Genomic DNA, 25,071 nt, shown 5'->3' on the forward strand with positions numbered 1-25,071 from the left:
AAGAAAGTTTTGTAAAGATCTCTGCTATTCGAAACTTGACAAAAAAACAAAACAAAAAAACTGCTATAAATTTGCCATACGCGTAGAGGAAGGCACGTTAGCAGGTAAAAAAGGTCTGCCTTCAGCAGAAGGTAGCGTAGCAACCCTGGCTAACGAAAAAGGCGGCTTTACCGTCTTTTAGCGTTTGAACTTTTGACCTCCTCCCAAAATGTCACAAAAGAATTTCTAAACCTTACTAGAAGAATGGTTTCTTTCCCGAAATCGTTTCACAAAACATTACTATTTACTATATCCGTTTTGAGCCACCGAGCCTAAAGTACAAAAATAAACAGTATAGTCTAAAAGAGAGGCAGACTGGGTTGAGAAAAAGTAATGCAATTTAAGAAACAAACAGCAGATCGAGACGCGCTGGAAATGCAGCAGTGAACAGCACCTTGCGGGCTCTTCCCGGACACTGCTTTCTCTTTTGTTGAGGATCAGACTTTTTTCTCTGGTCCTCGTGTCTCTTCCTACCTTCAAACTCACAAAATGACTTGAAAGATGTACGGGCGGCAACGAAATCTACACAGCTCAGTCGTGCACAGAAACACCGGCGCTTAAAAGTCAACCCACCCCGGGAGGGACGCGCCGCCCCAGGCAGAGGCAGCCGGGGGTGGCGCGGAGGGGCCGGGTCCCGGTCCCCGTACAGGATGCACCCGGGGGCGCCCGCGCACCTAGCCGCCGTCTCCCGAGGCTAAGCCCGCTGCCGCTCGAAGCTACCTGGGCGCCGTCTCCACCTCTCCCTCGTCTGCACGCTCGCCAGCGGCCAGAGCCGAGCGCAAAAGCGGAAACCCGGCAGCCCGGGAGCGGCCGAGGACCCGCCGAGCCTTCCGCGCCGCCGCCCACCTGGTCGGCCCCAGGCACCGCCCCGCAGGTGCCGCCAGGGAGGCTCCCGCCGGCCGGCCAGGAGCGCCGTGCGCGCCGAGGTACTGCTCCCGGGGTTTCGGTGCCAGGAAGCTCCCCCGTCCCGCGCGCGCCCAGGCCGCCGGCCCCTCCCCCGGCGCGGCGCGGGGGTGGAGAGAGACGCGGGCGCCCGGGGGAACCCGGCCTGCGCGCCGGCTCCGGCAGGGCGGGGAGAGGTCCCCGGCGCTACGGCACCGGACGCGACCCGGCGGGACGGGACGGGGCGCCCGGCGGCCGAACTCACCGAGGCAGCGGATGTGGAAGCCCGAGGGCGGCCGCAGCGCCCGGCGCGACCAGCCCTCGCGCAGCGCCTCCAGATGCTCCTCCTTGCCCTGGATCAGCAGAACCTGCTCGTCGATCCAGCCCAGGAAGAACGTCTCGGCCACCGCGGCCGTGACCTTCTTGTTCCAGAAGTGCTGCATGTTCTCGGCTTTGAAGTCGGCGAAGATCTCGTAGCCGATGTGGTGCCGGGAGAGCTGCCGGGGCCCGGCCGGGGAGGCGGGCCGGGCGGCCTCGGACCTCTGCCCCGCCGGCCCCTCAGCCGGGCCCAGGACGATGGCCAGAGAGTGAGGCGCGATCTGCAGAAACTTCTCCATCTTCGGAGGCATCCGGCGCCCGCCGCGTGACCCCACTCACAGCCGCCGCCGCCGCCTCCCGCCGCTCCCGGGAACGGCCGAGCTAACTGAGCTGCGGGACAAGCGGGGAGCGTTAGTGCCGCCCCCCCGGAGCCGGCCGCGCCCCCGCCACCCTGCGCCCCGACGCCAGGACACCCCGGAACCCGCTTGGGCACAAGCCCGCGGGTGGGCGCAGCGTGGTCGCCACGCGTGGACGGGGCGCGTGTGCGGTGCCCTCTCGGGCCGGGGGCTGGCGCGCGTTACCTGCAGCTCCGGGCCACCCTCCGGGCACCGCTCATTTTCCAGCCGTGGCACCCTTGCCTCCCTCGGCGCCCGGCGGCCCCGGCGAGGGGCGGAGACGCGGACTGGGGGCGGGCAGTTCGCGTGAGGCTGGGGAACCCGCCTGGCCGGACCCGGCCGGAGGAATCCCCAACAGTCCGCTGCGGAAGGTGGTCCCGGGGTGTGCGGATGGCCGGGTCCTGGGGTGCGTTTAGGTGGCGGGTCCAGGGACTCACGGCGACTCACGAAAGGCCCCGAGTCCCCGAGCTGCGCGTGTCGCTCCTCCCCACGCTCCACCCCGCCCCCACCTCCCACCTCCTGCTGGAACAAGTGCCTCCGCTGACTGGTTGATGTGCCCTTGGAAGTGGCTTTTTAAAAAACTTAGTCAACCACGAAAAATTGTCATCAGTCTCTCCTCCCAAACCCTTGTGGGAACTCTCTCCCGTATCTCCATCCCGTACTGTGGGCCTAAGGTACAAGAAACCCGGTCATTCCTAGTGTCTTCTTCCATTGACGAAAAGGATATGAAATTCACCAGGAAAGGAAATGATTATATTCTTTTAGAAAACGAAAACATTCTTTTACAAGTGGTTGACCAGATTTCCCAGCACCACTTGTTAAAGATTTTGTCTTTAATCCATTGTATATTCTTGCCTCCTTTGTCAAAGATAAGGTGTCCAAGTAAGCCAGAAAGAAAAACACCAATACAGTATACTAACGCATATATATGGAATTTAGAAAGATGGTAACAATAACCCTGTGTACGAGACAGCAAAAGAGACACTGATGTATAGAGCAGTCTTATGGACTCTGTGGGAGAGGGAGAGGGTGGGAAGATTTGGGAGAATGGCATTGAAACATGTAGAGTATCATGTGTGAAATGAGTTGCCGTCCAGGTTCGATGGACGATACTGGATGCTTGGGGCTGGTGCACTGGGATGACCCGGAGGGATGGAATGGGGAGGGAGGAGGGAGGAGGGTTCAGGATGGGGAACACATGTATGCCTGTGGCGGATTCATTTTGATATTTGGCAAAACTAATACAATTATGTAAAGTTTAAAAATAAAATAAAATTTAAAAAAAAGAAAATGAAAACAAACAAACAAAAAACCGATTCATTAAGCTTCTTTCTGTACAAACTCCGTTTTTCTTCTTTTTCATTGAGAAAGACTAGTTGTATATCTAGAACCCTAATTGACCCCAAGGTTTCATGTTAAATTTTCCTGGAGCAACGTTTCTCAAACTTAAGTGCTCACAGAGTCGCCTGCAGCTTTTGTCAAAACAGAGTGTATCAGGATGTGGGTCTCACTACTTCTGATTCAGTAGGTCTGCTGTGGAACCTAACCATTGTTCTTTCTAACAAATTCTCAGCTAACTGCTGCTGGTGGTGGTCCTGGGCCACACTTTGAAAACGCCTGACCTGAAAAAAAAAATGTTATATTATGAGAGGGATCATTGAAGGGTTTCTTGCTAAGGTTGCAGTAGCCACACTGGGCCGATGTCCCTGGAAAATTTACATTGTGCTTACATCCCCTTCAGCGGGGCACTTGGGTACATCATCATGAAGGAAGATGCAAATGTTTCTTGGCAAGGAACTGTTCCTTCCCTAGGTTCAGTTCCAAGACCTTTATCTTGACCCATATAGTGGAGACAGTTCCTGGTTATTTTCCAAGGAAAACTGTTTAACATCTATCAATGCCTCATTCTTACAAAACTCAAGGAGGAGGAACAATTATTATTCCGATTTTTCCAAGGAGAAATATGATGTGAGCTGATTTGGCCAAGGTCACACAATGAATAGTTGATAAGCCCAAGATTTGAATAAGGCTTATGACTCCGGAACCCAAGTTTCCTCGGCATACATTGCAGCCTCCAAAGGAACTGAAAACCTGCACGATAAACTAATAGGACTTCATTCAGGAGACACTGTTGCACCGATTTACTTGAAAATGTTCGGGAAGAACTTTTTTGGTAACTTATCAAGTAAGAAATCCTCAGACTCCCTGGGGAGAACCCTTGCCTCAGTTTTCTCCATACTGAAGCTCAAGATCAAGTGGGATGTAAAGAATGAAAGAGCACTGTGAATGAAATTCTTTATCAGCCCTTCTCCCCGCTGCCTGCTGTCAACTGCCTGCCATTCCTGCAAGGAGAGAGGGCTTTGCTAAACTTACTCTGCTCCAGGCTTATCAGTCGCTGGTTGTCCACTGGGATATAACAGAACTCAGACAGTCATCACTCAGGGAGGTGCATTCCAGCCTAAGGGCCGTCACTTTGGAATTTCTGTTCATGGCAGATTGTGTTTTCCAAAGAGAGCTGCCACAATGCTTCCCAGGCATGTGCATTTCATAATGTGACCCCATCACTCCCCTGTCTGGACATAGAATCTCTCTTCACCCCTTGAACTCTGGTTAGGACCTCTGATTGCTTTGACCAGTAGAGCAGAGATGAATTGGAGGAGGGCATGGCAACACACTCCAGGATTCTTGTCTGGATAATCCCATGGACAGAGGAGCCTGGCAGGCTATGGTCCATAGTGTCGAAAAGAGTTGGATACAACTGAAGTGACTTCGCACGCATGAACTGATGCTGAACTGGTTCTGGAAGTAGACTGATTAGCCTCTTAGCTCTCACTTAAGCTTCTTGGAAGCAGCCACCTTGTAACAAGTGTAGGTACCCCGAGATCATCATGTTGTGAGGAAGCTCAAGCTAGTCATGAGAAGGAGGTATGGAAAGAGCACAGTGCTGGCCAGTTCCCAGCCATTTTCACCTTCCCAGCTTAGACACCAACACAGGAGTGAAAGAGATATTCTAGCCCCAGCAGACACCAAATATAATAGAACCATGGCCCCAGAGTAACCCCCAATCGAGCTGTCCCAGGCATCTCTGGGTATTCAAGTCAATCCAACAGAAGCTTTGTATACCAAAGGTGACCCTTCCCCAGCTGTGCCTGGTCTCAATTCCTGATCCACCCAACTATGAGCATAATAAAGTGGCAGCTGTTTTTCATCACTGAGTTTTGAGGTACGTGATTACAGAGCAATAGATCATTGGACCACTGTTATAATGTTTGCACTACTTAATGTTGCACTGTGGTAATGTTTGCATGCTTCTTGGGAAAGTCTAACAAATAAGAATCTAGGCAGGAAAGAAGATTTCAGGGATGCCCTGATTGTGGCACCTCTGGAAAGTCAACTTTTATAAAACAAAATGGAAATTCTGCTACGTTATTTTTATCTCACAAGTGTGATAGGTGATTTAGACTCCTAACTCCATAATTCAAGGCACCAATTGATTAATGTGTCAGAAAGAATGGCATCTGCACAAAACACTCAATAAAACCTCACTGCAGTAGAAGCCCAAGAGTTCCCATAGAGATCTTATAACTGTGGGGTTGCCGCTTATTCTAATTAAAAGGATTCTTTCAAGGGTAAGCCACCAACACCCTTAATTGTAGCACGTGCATGCCTGCATGCTCAGTCGCTCAATCATGTCGGACTCTTTGTGACCCCATGGACTGTAGCCCGCCAGGCTCCTCTGTCCATGGACTTTCAGGCAAGAATACTGAAGCGGATTGCCATGCCCTCCTCCAGTGGATCTTCCCAACCCAGGGTTGGAGACCTACATTTCCATGTCTCCTGTATTGGCAGGCTGGTTCTTTACTGCTAGTGCCACCTGGGAAGCCCATGACTTATGCAGTATTAGTGATTCTGTTTGATGTTTATGTCTACATGCTCACCTACTAGCCAGAAAGATGCTCTCAGTGGAATGTCTGTTACTGTTTATCCCAGGTTAATAATTAGAATAGCTAACATTATCATGGTGCTTCCTATGTGTCATATACACTGTAGATACCTTATTATACTCATTCATTTAATCTGTGCAGAAACCCTATGGGCTGGATACTTTTGTCATCTTAACTTTATAGATGAGAAATTGATCCACAGAGAACTTAACTCTGATGAACTTAATATTTAATATGCTCAAGGTCTTGGTGACTTGGTGTAAAGTCCTCAAGCCAGGATTCACATCCAGGCAGTCTGGTTCCAGAGTCTGTGCTCTTAACAACTGCATAAAGGCCCCCTCCACTCTTCTTCAAAGAGTTACTGATCATCTTGTTATCACAGCCACACGTGTGTGAATCACTTGAGTATACGGGCTCGATATAGTGGTTAAGAATGAGTTTGATGTTGAAAACACCACAAAAGTACGTCAGATGCTCCACTTCTCCTGACAGCCTACCAAAGATACTTCACTTAGTCAAGACCTGTATTGATCTTCCCTACAGGGAACAGTTTTTGATGGCTTGGGACACTTTCTCAAAATAGCTCAAAGTGCTCTTAAATGCTATGCTGATTCCTCGCTCATTCCCCTCCCCCAAAGAATGAATCTCTTCTAAGACAAAGTTTAATATTGCTGCCATAATTGAGAGCCTCATGTAAGCCTAAAAATGAACTCTGGCTGGTTCTTGGATCTTCTGAATAATGCCTCTGTTGAGAGTAACCCAGCCATGACGCTTCTGTATTCTGGCTTTCATATTGTACCAGCCCTGGCATCTCCATCACAAACCAGAAGCCCATCCCAGTCAGAAACCAATTTTCAAAGAGCAGTGTGTAAAATGTACTTTTCTTTTTTTTTTTTTAGCTTTTTTTAAAATGTAAATTTATTTATTTTAATTGGAGGCTAGTTACTTTAAAATATTGTATTGGTTTTGCCATACATCAACATGAATCCGCCACGAGTATACACGTGCTCCCCATCCTGAACCCCACTCCCTAAAATGTACTTTTCTTTGTCTTCTGTTTCTATGCGTGGTTGGTTCTTGTTCATTTCCTAAAGCTGTACATGGGAGCAGTTGAGAATAGAAGCCAGCCTAGTTTTCCTATTAAAATACTTTACACTCTTCCTGACTATAATTGTAAACCCAACTCAACATACCCCAAATTTTATGCCAGAAGTCCATTTTATTTGAACAAAAATTTCATCGGCCATATCAAGTTATTGTGGGTTTTTAAATGAAGTATTTTAAATAGCAGATGTCCATGTCCTTAGCATGCATGCCTCAGTCTTTAACTCAAAGTGATTAGAAGTTACTAAATCTTGCTACTGTTCATTAAGAATCATATATCAAAAAACTGTTGTATTCTAGGCAGTATGCTGAGTAACTAGAGATACTGAAATAAATAGGACATAATGCTTATTTGTGAGGAGCTTACAGTTTGCAAGAGGAGACAGACAGTAATCCCCCCAAAATGAAATTAGGCCTTATTAGTGCAATAGTGGACAAATGTACATATTACAATGGGGAGGGAGATAAAAGGAAGGATAAGTTTATTAAATGGGCAACATTGAGAATGACATAAGACTTCATACAGTGAATAATATTGAACTAAGACTTGAAAGAGGAGTACTTACTGTATGAGGCTGACATATTACATACAGTTCTTTCCAACCTAAGGGACGTGATCCATTCGTGAGTCTCAGTCGCTGGGCAGTGTGTCCAAGAAAATGGTTATAAACAATAGTACCTGTTTGGGATTGATTCCTTTTTATTTATTTTTAAAATAGGGTAGATTCAAAGTTCCTCTTGAAATAAGTTTGCTCAGTCCTTCATATTCTGCTAGGCTTTCTTAGATACAAAAGAAAGGGGCTGGAGTCACAGCCACCCAGGGTTCGTGCAGTTCATCAGCGCTCCCGTGAGGTTTGGTCCCTTCTTCTGTGTAGGCTGTGCTGGGGGAAGAAAACATGGCAAACTGTTGCCATGATACGTACTCTACTGTCATTAATTTCCTAACTGTATGGATGAGCCTATATAACACCTTGTGGCCATTTCATGTGAAATAATAGCTGATATTAATAACAAAACAACGTGAGAAAACAAACACAATTCTTGTGTATTTCTCCTACTAACTGGAATGGAATCAGTTCATTATCTGTTGATTTTTTTTTTAACCTAATTGCCAAGTTCTACCCCTGATTTTGTCTGCTCCAAATATGGAAGTGGATGCTCAGAGTCTGAGATCTTCAACAATGGAAATTATAACCTGCCAGGACCCTGTCATCTTGCCCAGTCAACAGGCCCGCCTTCCTCTAAAATCACTGCAGATGGCAGATCTCCAAAGGCAAGAAAAGAGCCAACTAAAAATAGATGGTTTTAGGCAAATGCTGTAGTTAATCAGATAACTGCTATCTGAAACATGCAGATACCAAAGCATTTTAAAAGACAGACACAATCATTCACAAGAGAACAGTTAATGATCTTATTCACGTTGTATTTGTTAAAGTGGAACTTCAAAATCATCGACATTGGGCCTTCAGTTACAAATGGAATTTGATTCCTATGGTGTTTTCCACTTAATTACTTTTGAAATGTGACTAACCAGAGTTTAGAAATCTAATTATATGTAGTTAGTCATTCTTGGTGATTCAAGATAAAGTCATTAACTTCTAAGCATTTGTCTCATTTATTCTAGATGAATAAATGTACCTTTCTAAAAAAATGAAGTTGCTTTATTGGTAATTTGTTATATTTCCCTTATACTGTTAATGGGGATTGTCCTGAAAATTTAGAAATGCAAAATAAGTGGCAAGTCAACAAGACTTGTCTACTATCTGTGACAGTTATTGTGAATCTTGGTATCTTTTCAGCACACAGCTGTTAATTTATGCTGTTTATCCTACTTAAATATTTTAAAGGGTGTAAATGTAAATTGAAAAAGTAATTAGATAAGCACTCTATGTCTAAAAAATTATGTTTCCTATCAGAATTAAATATATACATACAATAAAAACATTTTAGTAGAAAACATATTTATTATCAAGAAAAAAGCACATTTAGGCCTTCCATTTCTGGCAATAGAGCACAGTAGACATCCTAAAATTTTCTCAGTTTTTTTTTGTAGTCATGTTACCCCATGGGCTATAGCCCACCAGGCTCCTCTGTCCATGGAATTCTGCAGGCAAGAATACTGGAGTGGGCTGCCATTTCCTTCTCCAGAGATCTTCCCGACCAAGGGATTGAACTCATGTGTCCTGCATTGGCAGGCGGATTCTTTACCACTGAGCCACCAGTGAAGCCCCAAAACTTCTCAGTACAAGCACTCAAAAATGGAAAGTAAAATGTTTTAAATTAGAACTCAAAGGACGGATTTAAGACTAGACAATATATCATTTTTTTACCTACTAGGGTGGTTATAATTAAAAAACAAAAAAAGGCAGACAATAGCAAGTGTTGTTGAAGATGTGGAAACACTGAAGCCCTCATACAGAGCTGGTAGGAATGTCAAATGATACAGTCGTTTAAGGAAAACAGTTTAGCAGTCCCTCAAAAAGTGCAACAGACCTATATATGACCTGACAATTCCACTTCTAGAGATCTACCAGAGAGAAATGAAATGGAAACATATATCCCCACAAAGACTTGTCCACAGCGGTCATAGCAGCAGCATTTACAATAGTCAAAAAATAGAAACTACTGAAATGTCCATAAACTGATGAATAGATAGCAAAATGTTGAATATCCATGCCACAGAATAAGTCAACCCTCAATATTCATGGGGGATTGGTTCCAGATTCTATAGTACAGTGGATCTTGCATGTTTGTGGAGTCTACATTTGTGGATTCAAGCATCCACAGATCGAAAATGGGTTTGATTTGTCCAGAAATCAAAATGTATGATTTTGATTCGTATGAAACATCCAGAAAGGCAAAATTCTAGAGAAGAAAAGTAGGATTAGTAGCTTCCAAGGGCTGGGGAGGAAATGGGGGCTGATTGCTAATGGAGAAGGGGTTTCTTTTAAGAATGATGGAAATGTTCTAAAATTAGGCGGTGGTAATGATCGCACAATTCTGTGGCTACACTAAAATTCTTTGACTTGTATGCTTAACAGAGGTGAATGTTTCGCTGTGTAAGTTACATCTCGATCTCGGTAAGGCAGTTAGTAAAGATAAAAGCAAATAAAAACGGTCACGTGATCCAACAAAGGATGCTCTTAGAATGTCTTTTAGTAGTTTGTTCACGTGATTTGCACCTGTGGAATATGTGAATGTGGTGTGTGCATCTCCCTTTGTGTTTGAGAACAGCATGTCTGTCACTGTCGCTGTTGGGACCACAACCAGACTGCTGGGTTCACACGAGGAACCAAACACCAGAAAGTGGGTGATTGACTGGATTGGGCAAGTTCTAATCATGCCGATGGAGGCTGCAAAGGGCTTGGGGTTGCCTTTTCCTTAGGACTTCTGCACAGCTGAGTGTATAGGCTCCAAGCTCAGAACCTATTACAATTAACCGACTTCCACATTTCCTCCAGACAGTTTCCATCACGATCCTAACTTGTCTCTAACCCAGGCTTTGACTTACTTTTTCAGTGAAGATCACAGACAAGCTTACCCCAGCCATAGCTAGAATGAATGCTTTCTACGAAAATGTGATTTCTCTATTGATGCTGTTTTCCTCCTGACTCAGAACTCAACCATAGAGATCTTTAGATCATTTTCTAAATCTCTAACCTATCTAACCTATCCTAATCAATTCCATGGGTAAATTTAAAGAACAATATATTAATAAAAATAAACTTCCTTGGGGGGCTGTCAAAAAGTAAAATAAACTTACTTGGTCACGATCTTGGTACAATTATCATCTTTACAAATCACCTAATATCTGTCAGATCAGATCAGATCAGTCGCTCAGTCATGTCCAACTCTTTGCGACTCCATGAATCACAGCATGCCAGGCCTCCCTGTCCATCACCAACTCCCGGAGTTCACTCAGACTCATGTCCAGTGATGCCATCCAGCCATCTCATCCTCTGTCGTCCCCTTCTCCTCCTGTCCCCAATCCCTCCCAGCATCAGAGTCTTTTCCAATGAGTCAACTCTTTGCATGAGGTGGCCAAAGTACTGGAGTTTCAGCTTTAGCATCATTCCTTCCAAAGAACACCCAGGGCTGATCTCCTTTAGAATGGACTGGTTGGATCTCCTTGCAGAGATCTTGAGAAGACTCTCAAGAGTCTTCTCCAACACCACAGTTCAAAAGCATCAATTCTTTGGTGCTCAGCCTTCTTCACAGTCCAACTCTCACATCCATACATGACCACAGGAAAAACCATAGCCTTGACTAGACGGACCTTTGTTGGCAAAGTAATGTGCTATCTAGGTTGGTCATAACTATACCAATATTATAATATGGTTTGAGTTGGAGAAAGTGTTGGCAAAACAAAAGCAAAGCCATGGTTCTAAATATGGTCAGACTAGTCCAAGCATTGTGTCCCCAGAAAGGGAAAAGGCATCTCTGCTTTATCTTGCATTCATTAAGAGCTAAGTGCTCTCGCACATTTTTGTTTGGTGGCCAGGGATCTCAATGATTACCACCTGAATTTGATGAATCAGACTCTAAATATTAAAAATGTCCCCGCAGGCAACATCTGTTTCTCCCATTTGTCCTTTTGTGACTGGAGACTCAGATCATTTCGGCAGCTCAGACTCCCAGGCTCTTATCTACCCTACCAGCCCTCATCTTTAAGGGATTATCCTTCACAGAGGTTGCCTCTGCCCTACAAGGGCACACAGGGAAATCTGTGAATATACCGGCCATGGAGAGATTCTCAGGGCCGGTGGTCCCTGAGCTGTGGGTAGGTGACCTGATGGATGGTCCCCTTTTCTCCATCCAGAGTTTGGGAAGATGAAAGACGTTCTGAAGATGGATGGAAGTGATGGTTCACAACAGTGGGGACGTACTAAAGCTATTGAGCTGTACACTTTAAAATTGCTTAAAATGGTGAATTTTATGTGATTTAAAATGTATTGTTGAAACATCTCTGGAAACTTATATCTCTTCCTTTGGAAACTGGAAAAGTTCTGCTCAGGCTATCCACAGAGTTTTAGCTATTTTGAGAGGAATCCCGTTTGCTCTTTGTTGAAACCCAGCAAGGCAGTGGCTCGGGGCAGGGCTGTGGCCACGCCCATATTCCCCTCTCCGCAGGTTCTTCCCTCCGCTTACCGCATGCCCCCCTCTGACTGGAGCGCCGAACTCAAGCAACTCTTTGTTTGAACTCTTCCATTCCTTCTGTCCCCAGGACTGGGGCATGAGCTCCTCAAGCATTCTCTTGGGCTGCCTTCCAACCTGCTTAAGCCTCTGTCTTAACTACATTCAAGTCCGTTTCCTCCCTTCCTCTGACATTTGCCAACCTCCCTCACTTGCCTCTCACCCTTGAAAAACAAACCCCAAAATGAAACACAAACAAGTCCTGCTACACTTTATTCCGCTTGCATTGAACCTTACTACACCAAGTTAAAACTGAGATCTTCATGAGTTCACAGTTTCATTCAACCAATGTTACTGCATATCTGCTAGTGGCAGGGATAGAGTTTAGCGCGGAGACTATAAAGACAGTTAAGACACAATTATGCTTCCCAGGTGGCTCAGTGGTAAAGAATCTGCTTGCCAATGCAGGAGATGCCAGGATGCAGGTTCGATCCCTGGGTGGGGAAGATCCCCTGGAGGAGGAATGGCAACCCACTCCAGTATTCTTGCCTGGAAAATTCCATAGACAGAGGACCCTGGTGGGTTACAGTCCTTGGGGTCGCAAAGAGTCAGACACAACTGAGCGACTATGCACACACAAGACACAGTTTCAGTCCTCGTGAAGTCTATGGTCCAGCGGAGGAAACAAATACTCAGGAAATTACAACCCGGAGTAAAAATGCAACCGGAGGAGTGAGCACTGTGTGGGGTGGGGCGCAGAGCCTGGGGTGGGATGAGGGCACACAACCCAGTGAAACGATGGGAAGAAGGGTATTTCAGAAAGAGGAGACAGTGTGTGAGGAGCCCAAGAGCAGCTGCTGCTGCTGCTGCTAAGTCGTTTCAGTCGTGTCCGATTCCGTGCGACCCCATAGACGGCAGCCCACCAGGCTGTCCCGTCCCTGGGATTCTCCAGGCAAGAACACTGGAGTGGATTGCCATTTCCTTCTCCAGTGCACGAAAGTGAAAAGTGAAAGTGAGGCGCTAAAACAGGGCCTGTAACCAGGTAAGTCTTCCTCCCGGTTCTAGCATTGTGTGCAGGATAGGAAATGCAGCCTCTGAATAAAACTGCTTCTTTGGTTTCCTTGTGAAGTTCTATGGCCTCACCTTAGGAGCTGACAGCCCCAAATTGATTTTTCCAGTTTTCTTGTTCAAAATTCCAAAAGAACAGTAAATATCAGCGTGAGAAAGACCGCACATCATCTTCGGAGCTTATCTCCTGGAAAAGATTCTGCTTTCAGGATCCTGATGTGCAATGTCACCTCCCTTTCCCTGTGATTTCTTTACTTCACACTGGGTAGAAAGACACTGAAAATTACGTGCATCATGTGAAAGCAGCTTGAACACTCAGAAGTATGGTCCGAGGGTGAGGGATGGATCGTCATAATTAATAAGCGGATACGTTGCTCAGTGGAAGGGAGCAGAGTCCGAAATCTTGGGTGTGGTCCCTCTTCTCTGAGTCTGTGACCTGGAGGATATTTGACACCTCTCTGCAGGGCACCTTGTGATTTTTCACTGTCTTGCATTCCATATTCTTAAGAAGCTGTTCATTCCTGACTGTACACACACACACACACAGATACAGGTAGATGATGCAAATGTGGAGATACATTAAAATGTTTAATATAAATAAGTCATTATCTAGGTAATCAGTATACTATTTTTTTAATCTTCCTGAATGCTTGAAAATTCTTATAATACAAAATTTGTAAACAGCATTTTTATCTTCTGAAAGGGAAAGTCATCACTCAGTCGTGTCTGACTCTTTGCAACCCCATAGACTATACAGTCCATGGAATTCTCCAGGCCCAAATCCTGGAGTGGGTAGCCTTTCTCTTCTCCAGAAGATCTTCCCAACCCAGGGATTGAACCCAGGTCTCCTGCATTGCAGGCAGATTTTTTACCAGCTGAGCCACGAGGGAAGCCCAAGAATACTGGAGTGGGTAGCCTATCCCTTCTCCAGTGGATCTTCCCGACCCAGGAATTAAACCGGGGTCTCCTGCACTGCAGGCGGATTCTTTACCAATGGAGGTATCAGGCCGGTTTCTAATCTGTGATTTGTGACCCTGTCTTGGTTCAAGGCTCCCTTTCGGGTCCCGCGTCATTTCACGCCACCTCTCCCTGCCATATCAACATGTGCTCAGGAACGGACGGGGGCCCGCTACCACATCGCGTGCACTTGTGGTATGTCTATGCTAACTTCTTACCTTTTTAAGGAGCATTTTATCTCCAACTGTGACATAAAGGCCTTTATGGATTTCAGGATGAGCAAGTATGAGAGGAAGTGGGGGAGGCGGATGTCTTCCCAAAGCCCAGAGAGGACATCACAGAGGCCAGATCCACCTGTCTATACCCACGTGGGCACACCATGTCCCTCCTTAAGCCACATGTCTCAAAGTGGGTTCTGCTTTAACTTGGCTGCTGTTCTGAGTCCCATGCCTTCTCTAGACCACCCACTGCCCCTTTGGGAAGTACTGCCATGGTCCCAGCTGTGGACGGGGTGACTCTCCTAGGCGACATATTCAGCAGGCGCATCCCAGGCAGTGCAGCGGTAAAGAACCCGCCTGCCAATGCATGCGGGAGACGCAGGAGACTCGGGTTCCATCCCTGGGTCAGGAAGATTCCCCTGGGAGGAGGAGACGGCAACCCACTCCAGTATTCGCACCTGGAGAATCCCATGGACAGAAGAGCCTGGTGAGCTACAGTCCATAGGGTCGCAAGCAGTCAGATATGACTGATGCACATGGTTGAGATACCAAAAACACTGGGCTGACTGACCTCCAGGACTCCACTGACATGTAATACACCATAAGTTCATGACAAAGCAGAGTGGTTTGTGTCCTCACAGGAGTATATCCCCAGGCCTTCTCCTACTTCTTCCTCACCCCCTACTCCCTCCCCATTATCTCATTACCCACACTGGTGACCTTATTCTGATCCTTTCATTCCCCAGGGGCTGGTTCTCCTGGACTCTGCTGATATGTGACCCTAAAGCAAAAATGTTCAGAAGCAAAGTGGAATTGAGGCAAGTAGTCTAAAATCCAGACTTTTTTTTTTGGAGGCTGGGGGAGGAGGGTTATCCTTGAAAATAAAATTGCTCATCTCTCTTTCATGACATTAAAATATATTTTTTTAAAAGCCAAACTGCCTTCACTATGGTTTGAGAGGGGTTTTCTGTTTTTCAGAACTCTCTTATTATGTCTTTTTTTGAGAAAAGCTTTGTCAAAGCATATTTCAGTCTAAAAATACAAATACTTTCCTTTAGGAAGTCACCGCTCCCTTCCCCTTACATATTTGAGGAAATACTGCAGATCTAGTCATGATGTTTAAAAAAAAAAAAAAAAAAAGGAAGCCCTACCACAAAACAAATCCCTCTCCGGTGTTTTCATGGGAGCCAATAACAGTAAAAGCTGAAATGATGGGTGGTAGATGGGGGCCTCTTTCCCCTCCAGGTCGACCCCCCACCTTCCGTTTTCTATGGGTTGAACATTCAATAAATCTAAAGGAGAAACAACAAAAGTCCTTTCATTCTGGAAGTATACAAAAACACAGGCTTTAGGCCTGAGGTTTCTGTCTCTTCCGTCGGCTGAATGAACTACAGGAATTCGTGTAACAATCCCTGCGATGATCCTTCTTCAGAGCAGATGTAAACGCCTAGCTCTGTCTGACCGGCTCCAACTCTGACCCTTCTTTCTTCCCTGACTGTTCCCTGCCCTGACTTGCCTAGATTATGTGATTATCACGAGGAATTATCAGCCCCCGGGGGAATCCTTGAAGGCACCCTGACTACTTTCTCTTTGCTTCAGCACATTTCCAAGAATGGACACAGGCAATTCAGAAAAGCCTTCTTTCCTAAAGACAGCTGCTTGGGCCCCAGGTCTGCACACCTCACTCTGATGTTTTCGAGGCACTGAGTCAGCATGGGAGGTTCTGAGGGGCCTGCTGAATGGGCGGTATTAATTAGCTTTGGAGGTGAGCCTGCAAAAAGAAAATTCACACCATCTCTCAGAGAGTTTTATATTCAGCTGGAGGAGATGATTATCAATGAGTACAATACAGTTAAAAGAAAGTGCATGCAGGACTTCCTTGGTGGTCCAGTGGCTAAGACTCTGCGCTCCCAGTGCTGGAGACCTGAGTTCAATCCCTGGTTGGGGAACTAGATGCCATATGCCGCAGCTAAATAAAGATCTTGGGTGCCTCAACTAAGACTTGGTGCAGTCAAATAAATTAATTAATTAAAAAAAAAGAATGTGAATGCCATGAATTGCTAAAATCTGTGATTATCACCTGAAAAGAGTGTGCAGTTTGAGTTGAGTGTTTGGGGAACACTTTGTGTCAAATAAACAAAACAGAGGAGCAGTTAATGCTGTGGGCTTAGTCAGAAGGGTTTGGTACTTACGAGCTTCGAGAACCCGGAGAAGGCAATGGCACCCCACTCCAGTACTCTTGCCTGGAAAATCCCATGGACGGAGGAGCCTGGTAGGCTGCAGTCCACGGAGTCGCTGAGTGTCCGACACGACTGAGCGACTTCACTTTCACTTTTCACTTTCATGCATTGGAGGAGGAAATGGCAACCCACTCCAGTGTTCTTGCCTGGAGAATCCCAGGGACGGGGGGGCCTGGTGGGCTGCCATCTATGGGGTCGCACAGAGTCGGACACAACTGAAGTGACTCAGCAGCAGCAGCAACAGCTGCGAGAACCAGGGCAAAATACTTCATCTATTTCTGCCTTAGTTTCTTTCCTCTTCTATAAAATGGAGATAATAAAAGTACTTATCTCCAAAGGCTGTAATAAAGAATGCACACAAACATATTTATGCATATGTATGTATCTATAGTTATATCTCTATTTTTTAACCTGGTTTCTCACTAGAATGTAAGCTCCATGAGAACAGGACTATTGATCATTTGCTGCTGGGGTGACTATGCAATGTCAGCTTGATTAGGCTGGAAGAACTTGCCCAGCATTTTCTTCCGGCATGTTTCTGGGGTTAGTGTTGACCACAAGAGAAATTTGGAAGTCAGGTGAATCCTGTGCCATGTTTGTAGGCTCTGAATAAAGTCAGTGCAGGGGCCCAAGCATCGTGTCAGCTCACATGTGGTGTCACCGATCTGCTGGCCACGCTTGGTGCGGCAGGCAGCTCCTTCTCCTCCATTTCCCACCGGATCTTATTGCCCAGCTTCTCCGACCCCTGGGCCAGACATGTGTGCAGCTCGGTTGTGAAGACCAGCAGCTTCGTCAGCAGGCTACACGTATTAGCAGGGTTGGGGGCAGTAGAGATAGACAGATTCTGGTTTGTTCTCGTGGGTCCCAGTTGGCCTGGGCTGATTGCATTTCCTATCTAGCTTTCCTGCCCCCCACTGTTGGTAACCTAGGTAACCTGTAAAGGCCTCAGGCTCATCACCAGATGCAGAGGCAACAGCCTTGCATAGACCCTGCCCCACAGCAGCCCCCACTATTAGGTGAGGTCTCAGTCCTAGAATAAATCCATTTTTCACTTACAGTGATCCTGCTTCTCTGACTGAACCCAGATTATACAGAAATTAGTACCAGAAATGGTTCCAGAGGATGTGTTCTCAGTTCTAGGCCATCTGAAACTGGTTCTCTGATTGGATTCAATTTAAAGGTATTAGTGATGAGAATTACTAATAATGACTAATCATGGTAGTCCATGGATGAGGTGGCAAAAATTACTTTAATTATTATTTGCAATCAAACGTTCATAGAAAGCAAGACTCTAGGTAACTAAGAAGTTTCTTCAATAAAAAAAGCACTTTATAGACAATGAGGTTGTTGGGCTACAGTCTGGAGAACTTGGGTAAAGAAAATGAGCTCAGGGCTTTAAATCCCCAGCTGAAGTTCTGGCTGAAGGATAAGAAATATTCTTTATGCGTGCGTGCGTGCTCAATCGTGTGTGACTCTTTGTGATCTTATGACTGTAGCCCACCAGGCTCCTCTGTCCATGGGGATTCTCCAGGCAAGAATACTGGAGTGGACTGCCATATCCTCCAGGGGATCTTTCCCACCCAGGGATCAAACCAGCATCTCTTGTGTCTCCTGCATTGGCCACCTCTAGTGCCACCTGGGAAGCCTGAAATATCGTATAGTCGCCTTAGATTTCTGAAAACCAAACCAAAGTCCAATTCAGTTGAATTCTAGTCTTCCAGGATCTCTTTTGTTAAAGTTAAGGCAATGATGGAAAGAAGTAGGACCCTAAAATTGGAGGAGACATACAGGCATAGTCAATGCAGCTGGGAACCTTGAGTTCCCAGATTCTGCCAAGTCTTCCATGCCAGTAAAAGAAATTCCATCTCCTATGTCTAAGGAAGGGATTGTCCTTACGCCAGAAGATCATGCAATGGTCTCTTCCAAGATCTTTCAAAAGACTGGTGACCCTCTGCAGGATAAACTCATAGATCCTGTGCGTGCTCGGTCAATTCAGTTGTGTCTGACTCTTTGCGACTCCATGGACTGTATGCCTTCCAGGTTCCTTTGTCCATGGGATTCTCCAGGCAAGAATACTGTAGTGGGTTGCCATGCCCTCCCCCAGATCCTCCAGGGGATCTTCCTGACCCAGGAATCGAACCCACATCTCTTTTGTCTCCTGCATGGCAGGCAAATTCTTTACTGCTGAGCCACCAGGGCCAGACTCAAATTCCATCAAGTCCCAACAGATACTAAATATGACTTATGAGGTTGCAATGCACACCAGACAAATTGCAAGATTTTACCAATATATATCAATAACAATTGGGGGCACATGTGTGGGAATCCAATAAATGTGTTAGATCATAGTGGAAGTTGTATAATGTTGAATTGGACTGAATTTATTTATATAAATACATGAAAATAAATGTTGTATAATGTAAATTAAAACAGAGATCCAAGTGTTCTTCATTCAGTGTGTTAGCCCAGTGGCTGGGAGTGGCCCTAATGGTTTCCTTAACTGATTGACAAAAATCTGAACTTAAAGGTAACAACACTAAATCCTTAAAAAAAAAAATAGCAAAGAGAGGCTTCTGACACAGAATGAACAGAGGATGGGAAAAGGTAATTCCAGTTTCAGACACATTTGGCCTTTAAGAATGAATGAAAAGCAAAGAGTTTCATTTTATCCACGTCTAAGAGATTCAGCCTTTGTGAGGTTTGTCTTTGCTTTTTACACTAGGTCCACGTCTGAACACCATGCGTCATTTTTGCCCAGCTTTGTGTACCATCTGCAATTTGCAAATATTCTTGCATGCTAAAGTCTGGAGATGTGGTTAATTTTAATGAGCAGTTCTAATTAAATCATTTAGTCATTCAAGCACAAGACCCTTCCTTTTCCGTTGCTCTCTCTCCCATGGAACAAGTCCTATGATTGAGGCCAGTGAGCACTCTCCCATTCCTAAGAACTACGTATCCCACCAGTTTTGTGGCTTTCAGTTTTGACCCCAAATTTCCTACCTCTGTGTGTTAGGAAAATGTAAACTTCTTCATGTCTTTGGTGGCTTTAATTAACATGCCTGGGCCAGAATCCAACAGACAACACGAGCCAACTCTAGACAAGGAGGAAAACGAGGAGCCGGAATTCAATGCCAGCTCTGGGGGCTTCCTCACTCTCCTGGCCCCTGGCCCCAAAAACACTCCAGTCTTTAAGAGTTTCAGCAGAAAAAGCTTTCATGGGTCTAAGAAATAAGTTAGCTGCCTGAATTTGTCTTCTTTTAAGCACTTCTGTTCCCAAATACTGTTCATGCTCTTAAATTCTGTTTCTTATTTTGAAAAAAGTATATACTTTTTTTTTTTTTTGACAACTCTTTTTTCTTTAAAGATCTTTCATGCCCAGTCACTCAGTTGTGTCCAACTCTGTACAATCCCACAGTCTGTAGCCCGCCAGGCTCCTCTGTCCATGAAATTTTCCAAGCAAGAATATTGGAGCGGGTTGCTATTTCCTACTCTACGGAATCTTCCCAACCCAGGGATCAAACCAATGTCTCCTGTGACTCCTGTATTAGCAGGTAGATTCTTTACCATCTTACTTAAAAAAATACTTGTAAATGGAGAACAATTATGCAATGGCATTTTAGGAATCAAAATCATTATGTGTGACCTAGATGAATAATGTTTTTAAAAAACTCTTGGTGTAAACAGAAGGAAGAAAGTTTTCTGAAAATCATTGCTGAATGTTGAATTCATTTATAACACCCATCATTTATGTTAACATTAGTTACGTTCCTTGAAATTATTTGAAAGGCAGTATTTGGTCTGTTTCTCCGAATTTATTTGGAACTTGACAATTTGATTTCATTTTAAGTTCTTTTTATCCATTTTTTTAATTTAGGAAATTTAATCCTTTATCATACCAATATCATAATGGAAAAGTTAGGCCATTACAGTGTGTGAGATTAATTTAACATCTGCTATTTATTAGAAATATTTAGCAAAAAAAAAAAAATCTATGGTTTGGTTAAATGCTGCATCATGTAACCCCTAACATATTTGAATTCCAATTTATCTAATTATTAAATTCAGAACTGCTGCTGTTGCTGCTAAGTCCCTCAGTCGTGTCCGACTCTGTGCGACCCCATAGACGGCAGCCCACCAGGCTCCGCCGTCCCTGGGATTCTCCAGGCAAGAACACTGGAGTGGGTTGCCATTTCCTTCTCCAATGCAGGAAAGTGAAAAGTGAAAGTGAAGTCGCTCAGTCGTGTCTGACTGTTAGCAACCCCATGGATTGCAGCCCACCAGACTTCTCCATCCATGGGATTTTCCAGGCAAGAGTACTGGAGTGGGGTGCCATTGCCTTCTCCGAAATTCAGAACAATTTATTGCAATTTTATGTTTTCCCAACTGTAAGATAAGAAAAATATTGACTGCTGTTACCACTGTACTGAGAGTGTGAACAGGGAATTCCCTGCTATTTCAGTGGTTAAGACTCCATGTTTCCACGCTGGAGGCACTGGTTTGATCCCTGCTGGGGGAACTAAATTCCCCACATGCCTCAGGTGTGGCCAAAAAAATACAGAGAGATAGAGAGAGCATGAACAGAGGTTTACAAGCACCACTTGCTAATAACTACTTAGTAATCCTGCACTGATTTATGCCGTTGTAGCAATTTCATGCTGGATTTTCCAGAATCAAAGCAGGAGTGTGGTCATTCTGTAAACATGAGCATATGCGTGTGCAAACCTGAAGAATCCTGCTCAGCAGAATTGAGAAACAGAGACCTCGCCTTAGACACGAGACCTTTCCTGGAAGGAGACTCCATTTTCTTTCACGAAGCATGACACTCTTATAACAACCTTATAGTCTTTGCTTTATGGTAAATATCACTGGGTAACAATCATTATATAACAAATATTTTATAATAATTTCTCCACTTAAGTCAAAATTTTGAAGCTACACACACATGAACTTTCCCCAGAATGTTTCTAATTCAATGGCAAGATTTATAAAATGTAAAAGTTAGAAGGCTCTTATAAAATATACAATTCTCTCTTCTAAACATTTTTTATAATTTGAAGAAATTTTTAATAAAACAATTTAAAGGTTATTTCTTCTCTTTCTGACCTCTCTGCTTCAACAGCTACAATTAGATTTTTTTTTTTTAATGATTATCATTAAATCAAGAAATTCTTGGTTTTAGCTAATTGTTAAGCATTTTAATGCCCAAAGTACATAGGGGACTCCTTAAATCTCATTTAAATGACATCTCATGAACTATTTCTTCTTAGTTCTGTAAACTGGTGGTTTCTGAGACATTTAATTGAAATATAAGGTTGCCAAATAAAATATAAGACATCCAGTTAAACTTGAATTTTAAGCAAACAATAAAAACATTTTTATTATACATCCCAAATATTGCATCAGATCAGTTCAGTCACTCAGTCGTGTCCGACTCTTTGCGACCCCATGAATCACAGCATGCCAGGCCTCCCTGTCCATCACCAACTCCCAGAGTTCACTCAAACTCATATCCATTGAGTTGGTGATGCCATCCAGCCATCTCATCCTCTGTCATCCCCTTCTCCTCCTGCCCTCAATCCCTCCCAGCATCAGGGTCTTTTCCAATGAGTCAACTCTTCACATGAGGTGGCCAAAGTACTGGAGTTTCAGCTTTAGCATCATTCCTTCCAAAGAACACCCAGGACTGATCTCCTTTAGGATGGACTGGTTGGATCTCCTTGCAGTCCAAGGGACTCTCAAGAGTCTTCTTCAACACCACAGTTCAAAAACATCAACTCTTCAATGCTCAGCTTTCTTTATAGTCCAACTCTCACATCCATACATGACCACTGGAAAAACCATAGCCTTGACTAGATGGACCTTTGTTGGCAAAGTAATATCTCTGCTTTTTAATATGCTGCCTAGTTTGGTCATAATGTTCCTTCCAAGGAGTAACCGTCTTTTAATTTCATGGCTGCAATCACCATCTGCAGTGATTTTGGACCCCCAAAAAATAAAGTCTGACACTGTTTCCACTGTTTTCCCATCTATTTCCCATGAAGTGATGGGACCTGATGCCATGATCTTCGTTTTCTGAATGTTGAGCTTTAAGCCAACTTTTTCACTCTCCACTTTCACTTTCATCAAGAGGCTTTTTAGTTCGTCTTCACTTTCTGCCATAAGGGTGGTGTCATCTGCATATCTGAGGTTATTGATATTTCTCCTGGCAATCTTGATTCCAGCTTGTGTTTCTTCCAGCCCAGTGTTTCTCATGATGTACTCTGCATAGAAGTTAAATAAGCAGGGTGACAATATACAGCCTTGACGTACTCCTTTTCCTATTTGGAACCAGTCTGTTGTTCCATGTCCAGTTCTAACTGTTGCTTCCTGACCTGCATATAGGTTTCTCAAGAGGCAGGCAGGAATTCCAGTTGAGCTATTCCAAATCCTGAAAGATGATGCTGTGAAAGTGCTGCACTCAATATGCCAGCAAATTTGGAAAACTCAGCAGTGGCCACAGGACTGGAAAAGGTCAGTTTTCATTCCGATCCCAAAGAAAGGCAATGCCGAAGAATGCTCAAACTACCGCACAATTGCACTCATCTCACATGCTAGTAAAGTAGTGCTCAAAATTCTCCAAGCCAGGCTTCAGCAATATGTGAACCGTGAACTTCCAGATGTTCAAGTTGGTTTTAGAAAAGGCAGAGGAACCAGAGATCAAATTGCCAACATCCGCTGGATCATGGAAAAAGGTAGAGAGTTCCAGAAAAACATCTATTTCTGCTTTATTGACTATGCCAAAGCCTTTGACTGTGTGGATCACAATAAACTGGAAAATTCTGAAAGAGATGGGAATACCAGACCATCTGACCTACCTCTTGAGAAATATTGCATAGGATATACTAAAATTTTTTCAGTTAGGGCCACAAATTCAAATTTAACTTGGCATCCTATATGCTTAAAAACAGCTTTATTAAGAAAGTCATGTATCATAAAATTCCAGAGCTTTGTGTACAATTCAGTGGTTTTTAGTTTATTCAGTTATGCAACCACCATCACAATCTACTTTTAAAAACATTTTATCACCCAGAAAAGAAACCCTGTAGTCATTATCAGTCACTCCTTTCCCCAGTTCCTTATTCCACAGCCCTAGGCAACCACTAATTTACTTCCTGTCTTTACAGACTTGCTTATTTTGGACATTTCACATATAAGGACTCATACAACACAATATGTGGTCTTTTGTGACCAATTTCTTGCACTTAGCATGGCTTCATTGTTTATCTATGTTGTAGTGTGTATCACTGCATCCTATTTTATGTGCTAAATTGGGCAAGCCTAATCATAAGGTCATTTAAAATAAAACCACTTTGCTAGTGTCAGGCCAATGACTGTCTTTAATTCTAGACTCAGATCCGAATGGATCCCTGGAGCTATTCTTTCAAATTCTTTTGTCTCCTTTGTTTGTACTCTTGGGAACTTGTCCTTCTGCATTCGGAGCCTGGGACCAGAGCTATCTTCAAGGCAACAGGGTTGGGGCAGTTAGTGGAGAAGTTGCCAGGAATCAGTGGTAAAGGATGGAGAAAGAGCCTAGTGCCCCGCTGCTACTGCTGCTAAGTCGCTTCAGTCGTGTCCGACTCTATGCAACACCATAGACGGCAGCCCACCAGACTCCCCCGTCCCTGGGATTCTCCAGGCAAGAACATTGGAGTGCGTTGCCGTTTCCTTCTCCAATGCATGAAAGTGAAAAGCGAAAGTGAAGTCGCTCAGTTGTGTCAGACTCTTAGCAACCCCATGGACTGCAGCCTACCAGGCTCCTCCATCCATGGGATTTTCCAGGCAAGAGTACTGGAGTGGGGTGCCATTGGTAAAAAGGACCTGAAATAACCAAATACACAAATACAAGGCGGGAAAGGTCAGAGCTACCTGTCTGCTTCCACACCTCTGGGGCTTTTGTGATGTCTCCTGGCTTTCTCTTTCCTTTGGGATCTGCCCTTGATGTTGGTTGTCACCAAATGTCCCCTCTATGAAATGTTAAAAATATTAATAACCCAGTGGGGTTAATCCATGACCTAAAGTTTGAGCTAGCCTTGCTTTCAATAGTGGTCTTCGGCCAGAGGATGTGATTTAAAGAAACAAGAACAGTTCTGTTTTGAAAGTCAGAAGAGCTTGATTTCATGTCTGCCAGCATCACTCTTCCCCAGCCTGGAGCCCAGCCCTGACTCCATCCCTGCTCTCTTTCCCTCCACTCCCTGGCTGCCCCCAAGGACACGACAATCTAAGACCAAGGCCCTGCCTTTGACCCCATCATCCATTCTGCTCATGGCCTTGAGAACTATAGTCTACACAGGACAAACCAAACCACGGCTGGAACTGTTAGGGGAAGCACACTGACTGAAACCGCCCACCCTGGCCAGGCTCTCTAGTAACCATTTGCATGAGTTGTTTTACGACAGGAGGAACAGGGAACTAATAAGGTGAGGAACAGGGAACTAATAAGTCACCACCAACCAGAAGAGATCGGGAAAGGTCAAAAGGAGACACCGTGTGTCCGTCCACCTCCAGAATCCCTCTCTGTGGCATCCATCTTGGCTAGGCGATGTGTGCACCGTCGGGAAGGACTCTGAGTCAGAATGATTAGCCAAAGACAACCCGGAAACTAATCCCATCACCATAAAACCCAAGACCGCAAGCCACATGGCAGAGCAGTTCTCCTGGGTCCCCTTACCCTGCTGCTCTCCCCCTGGATGCCTTCTTCCAATAAAGTGTCTTGCTTTGTCAGCACTTGGCTCCT

General features: G+C 44.8%; 1 protein-coding gene across 4 annotated transcripts in view; it reads right to left on the reverse strand.

The window, feature by feature from the left end:
• Positions 1 to 2,133, reverse strand: part of STOX2 (storkhead box 2) — a 197,875-nt gene extending 195,742 nt beyond the window's left edge. For all 4 annotated transcript variants that reach the window (XM_044938443.2, XM_044938444.2, XM_045164706.1 and 1 more), the window contains exons 1-2: positions 1,821 to 2,133; positions 1,187 to 1,629 (exon numbers count right to left, since the gene is read on the reverse strand). In XM_044938443.2, coding sequence (XP_044794378.2) covers positions 1,187 to 1,550 — 364 coding nt within the window. In that variant the 5' untranslated portion in view covers positions 1,551 to 1,629; positions 1,821 to 2,133. The remainder of the gene's footprint in view (positions 1 to 1,186; positions 1,630 to 1,820) is intronic.
• Between the last annotated feature and the right edge of the window lie 22,938 nt (positions 2,134 to 25,071).

The sequence above is a fragment of the Bubalus bubalis genome, chromosome 1 (genome assembly GCF_019923935.1).
Source record: "Bubalus bubalis isolate 160015118507 breed Murrah chromosome 1, NDDB_SH_1, whole genome shotgun sequence".
In the NCBI taxonomy this organism is placed as follows: Eukaryota; Metazoa; Chordata; class Mammalia; order Artiodactyla; family Bovidae; genus Bubalus; species Bubalus bubalis.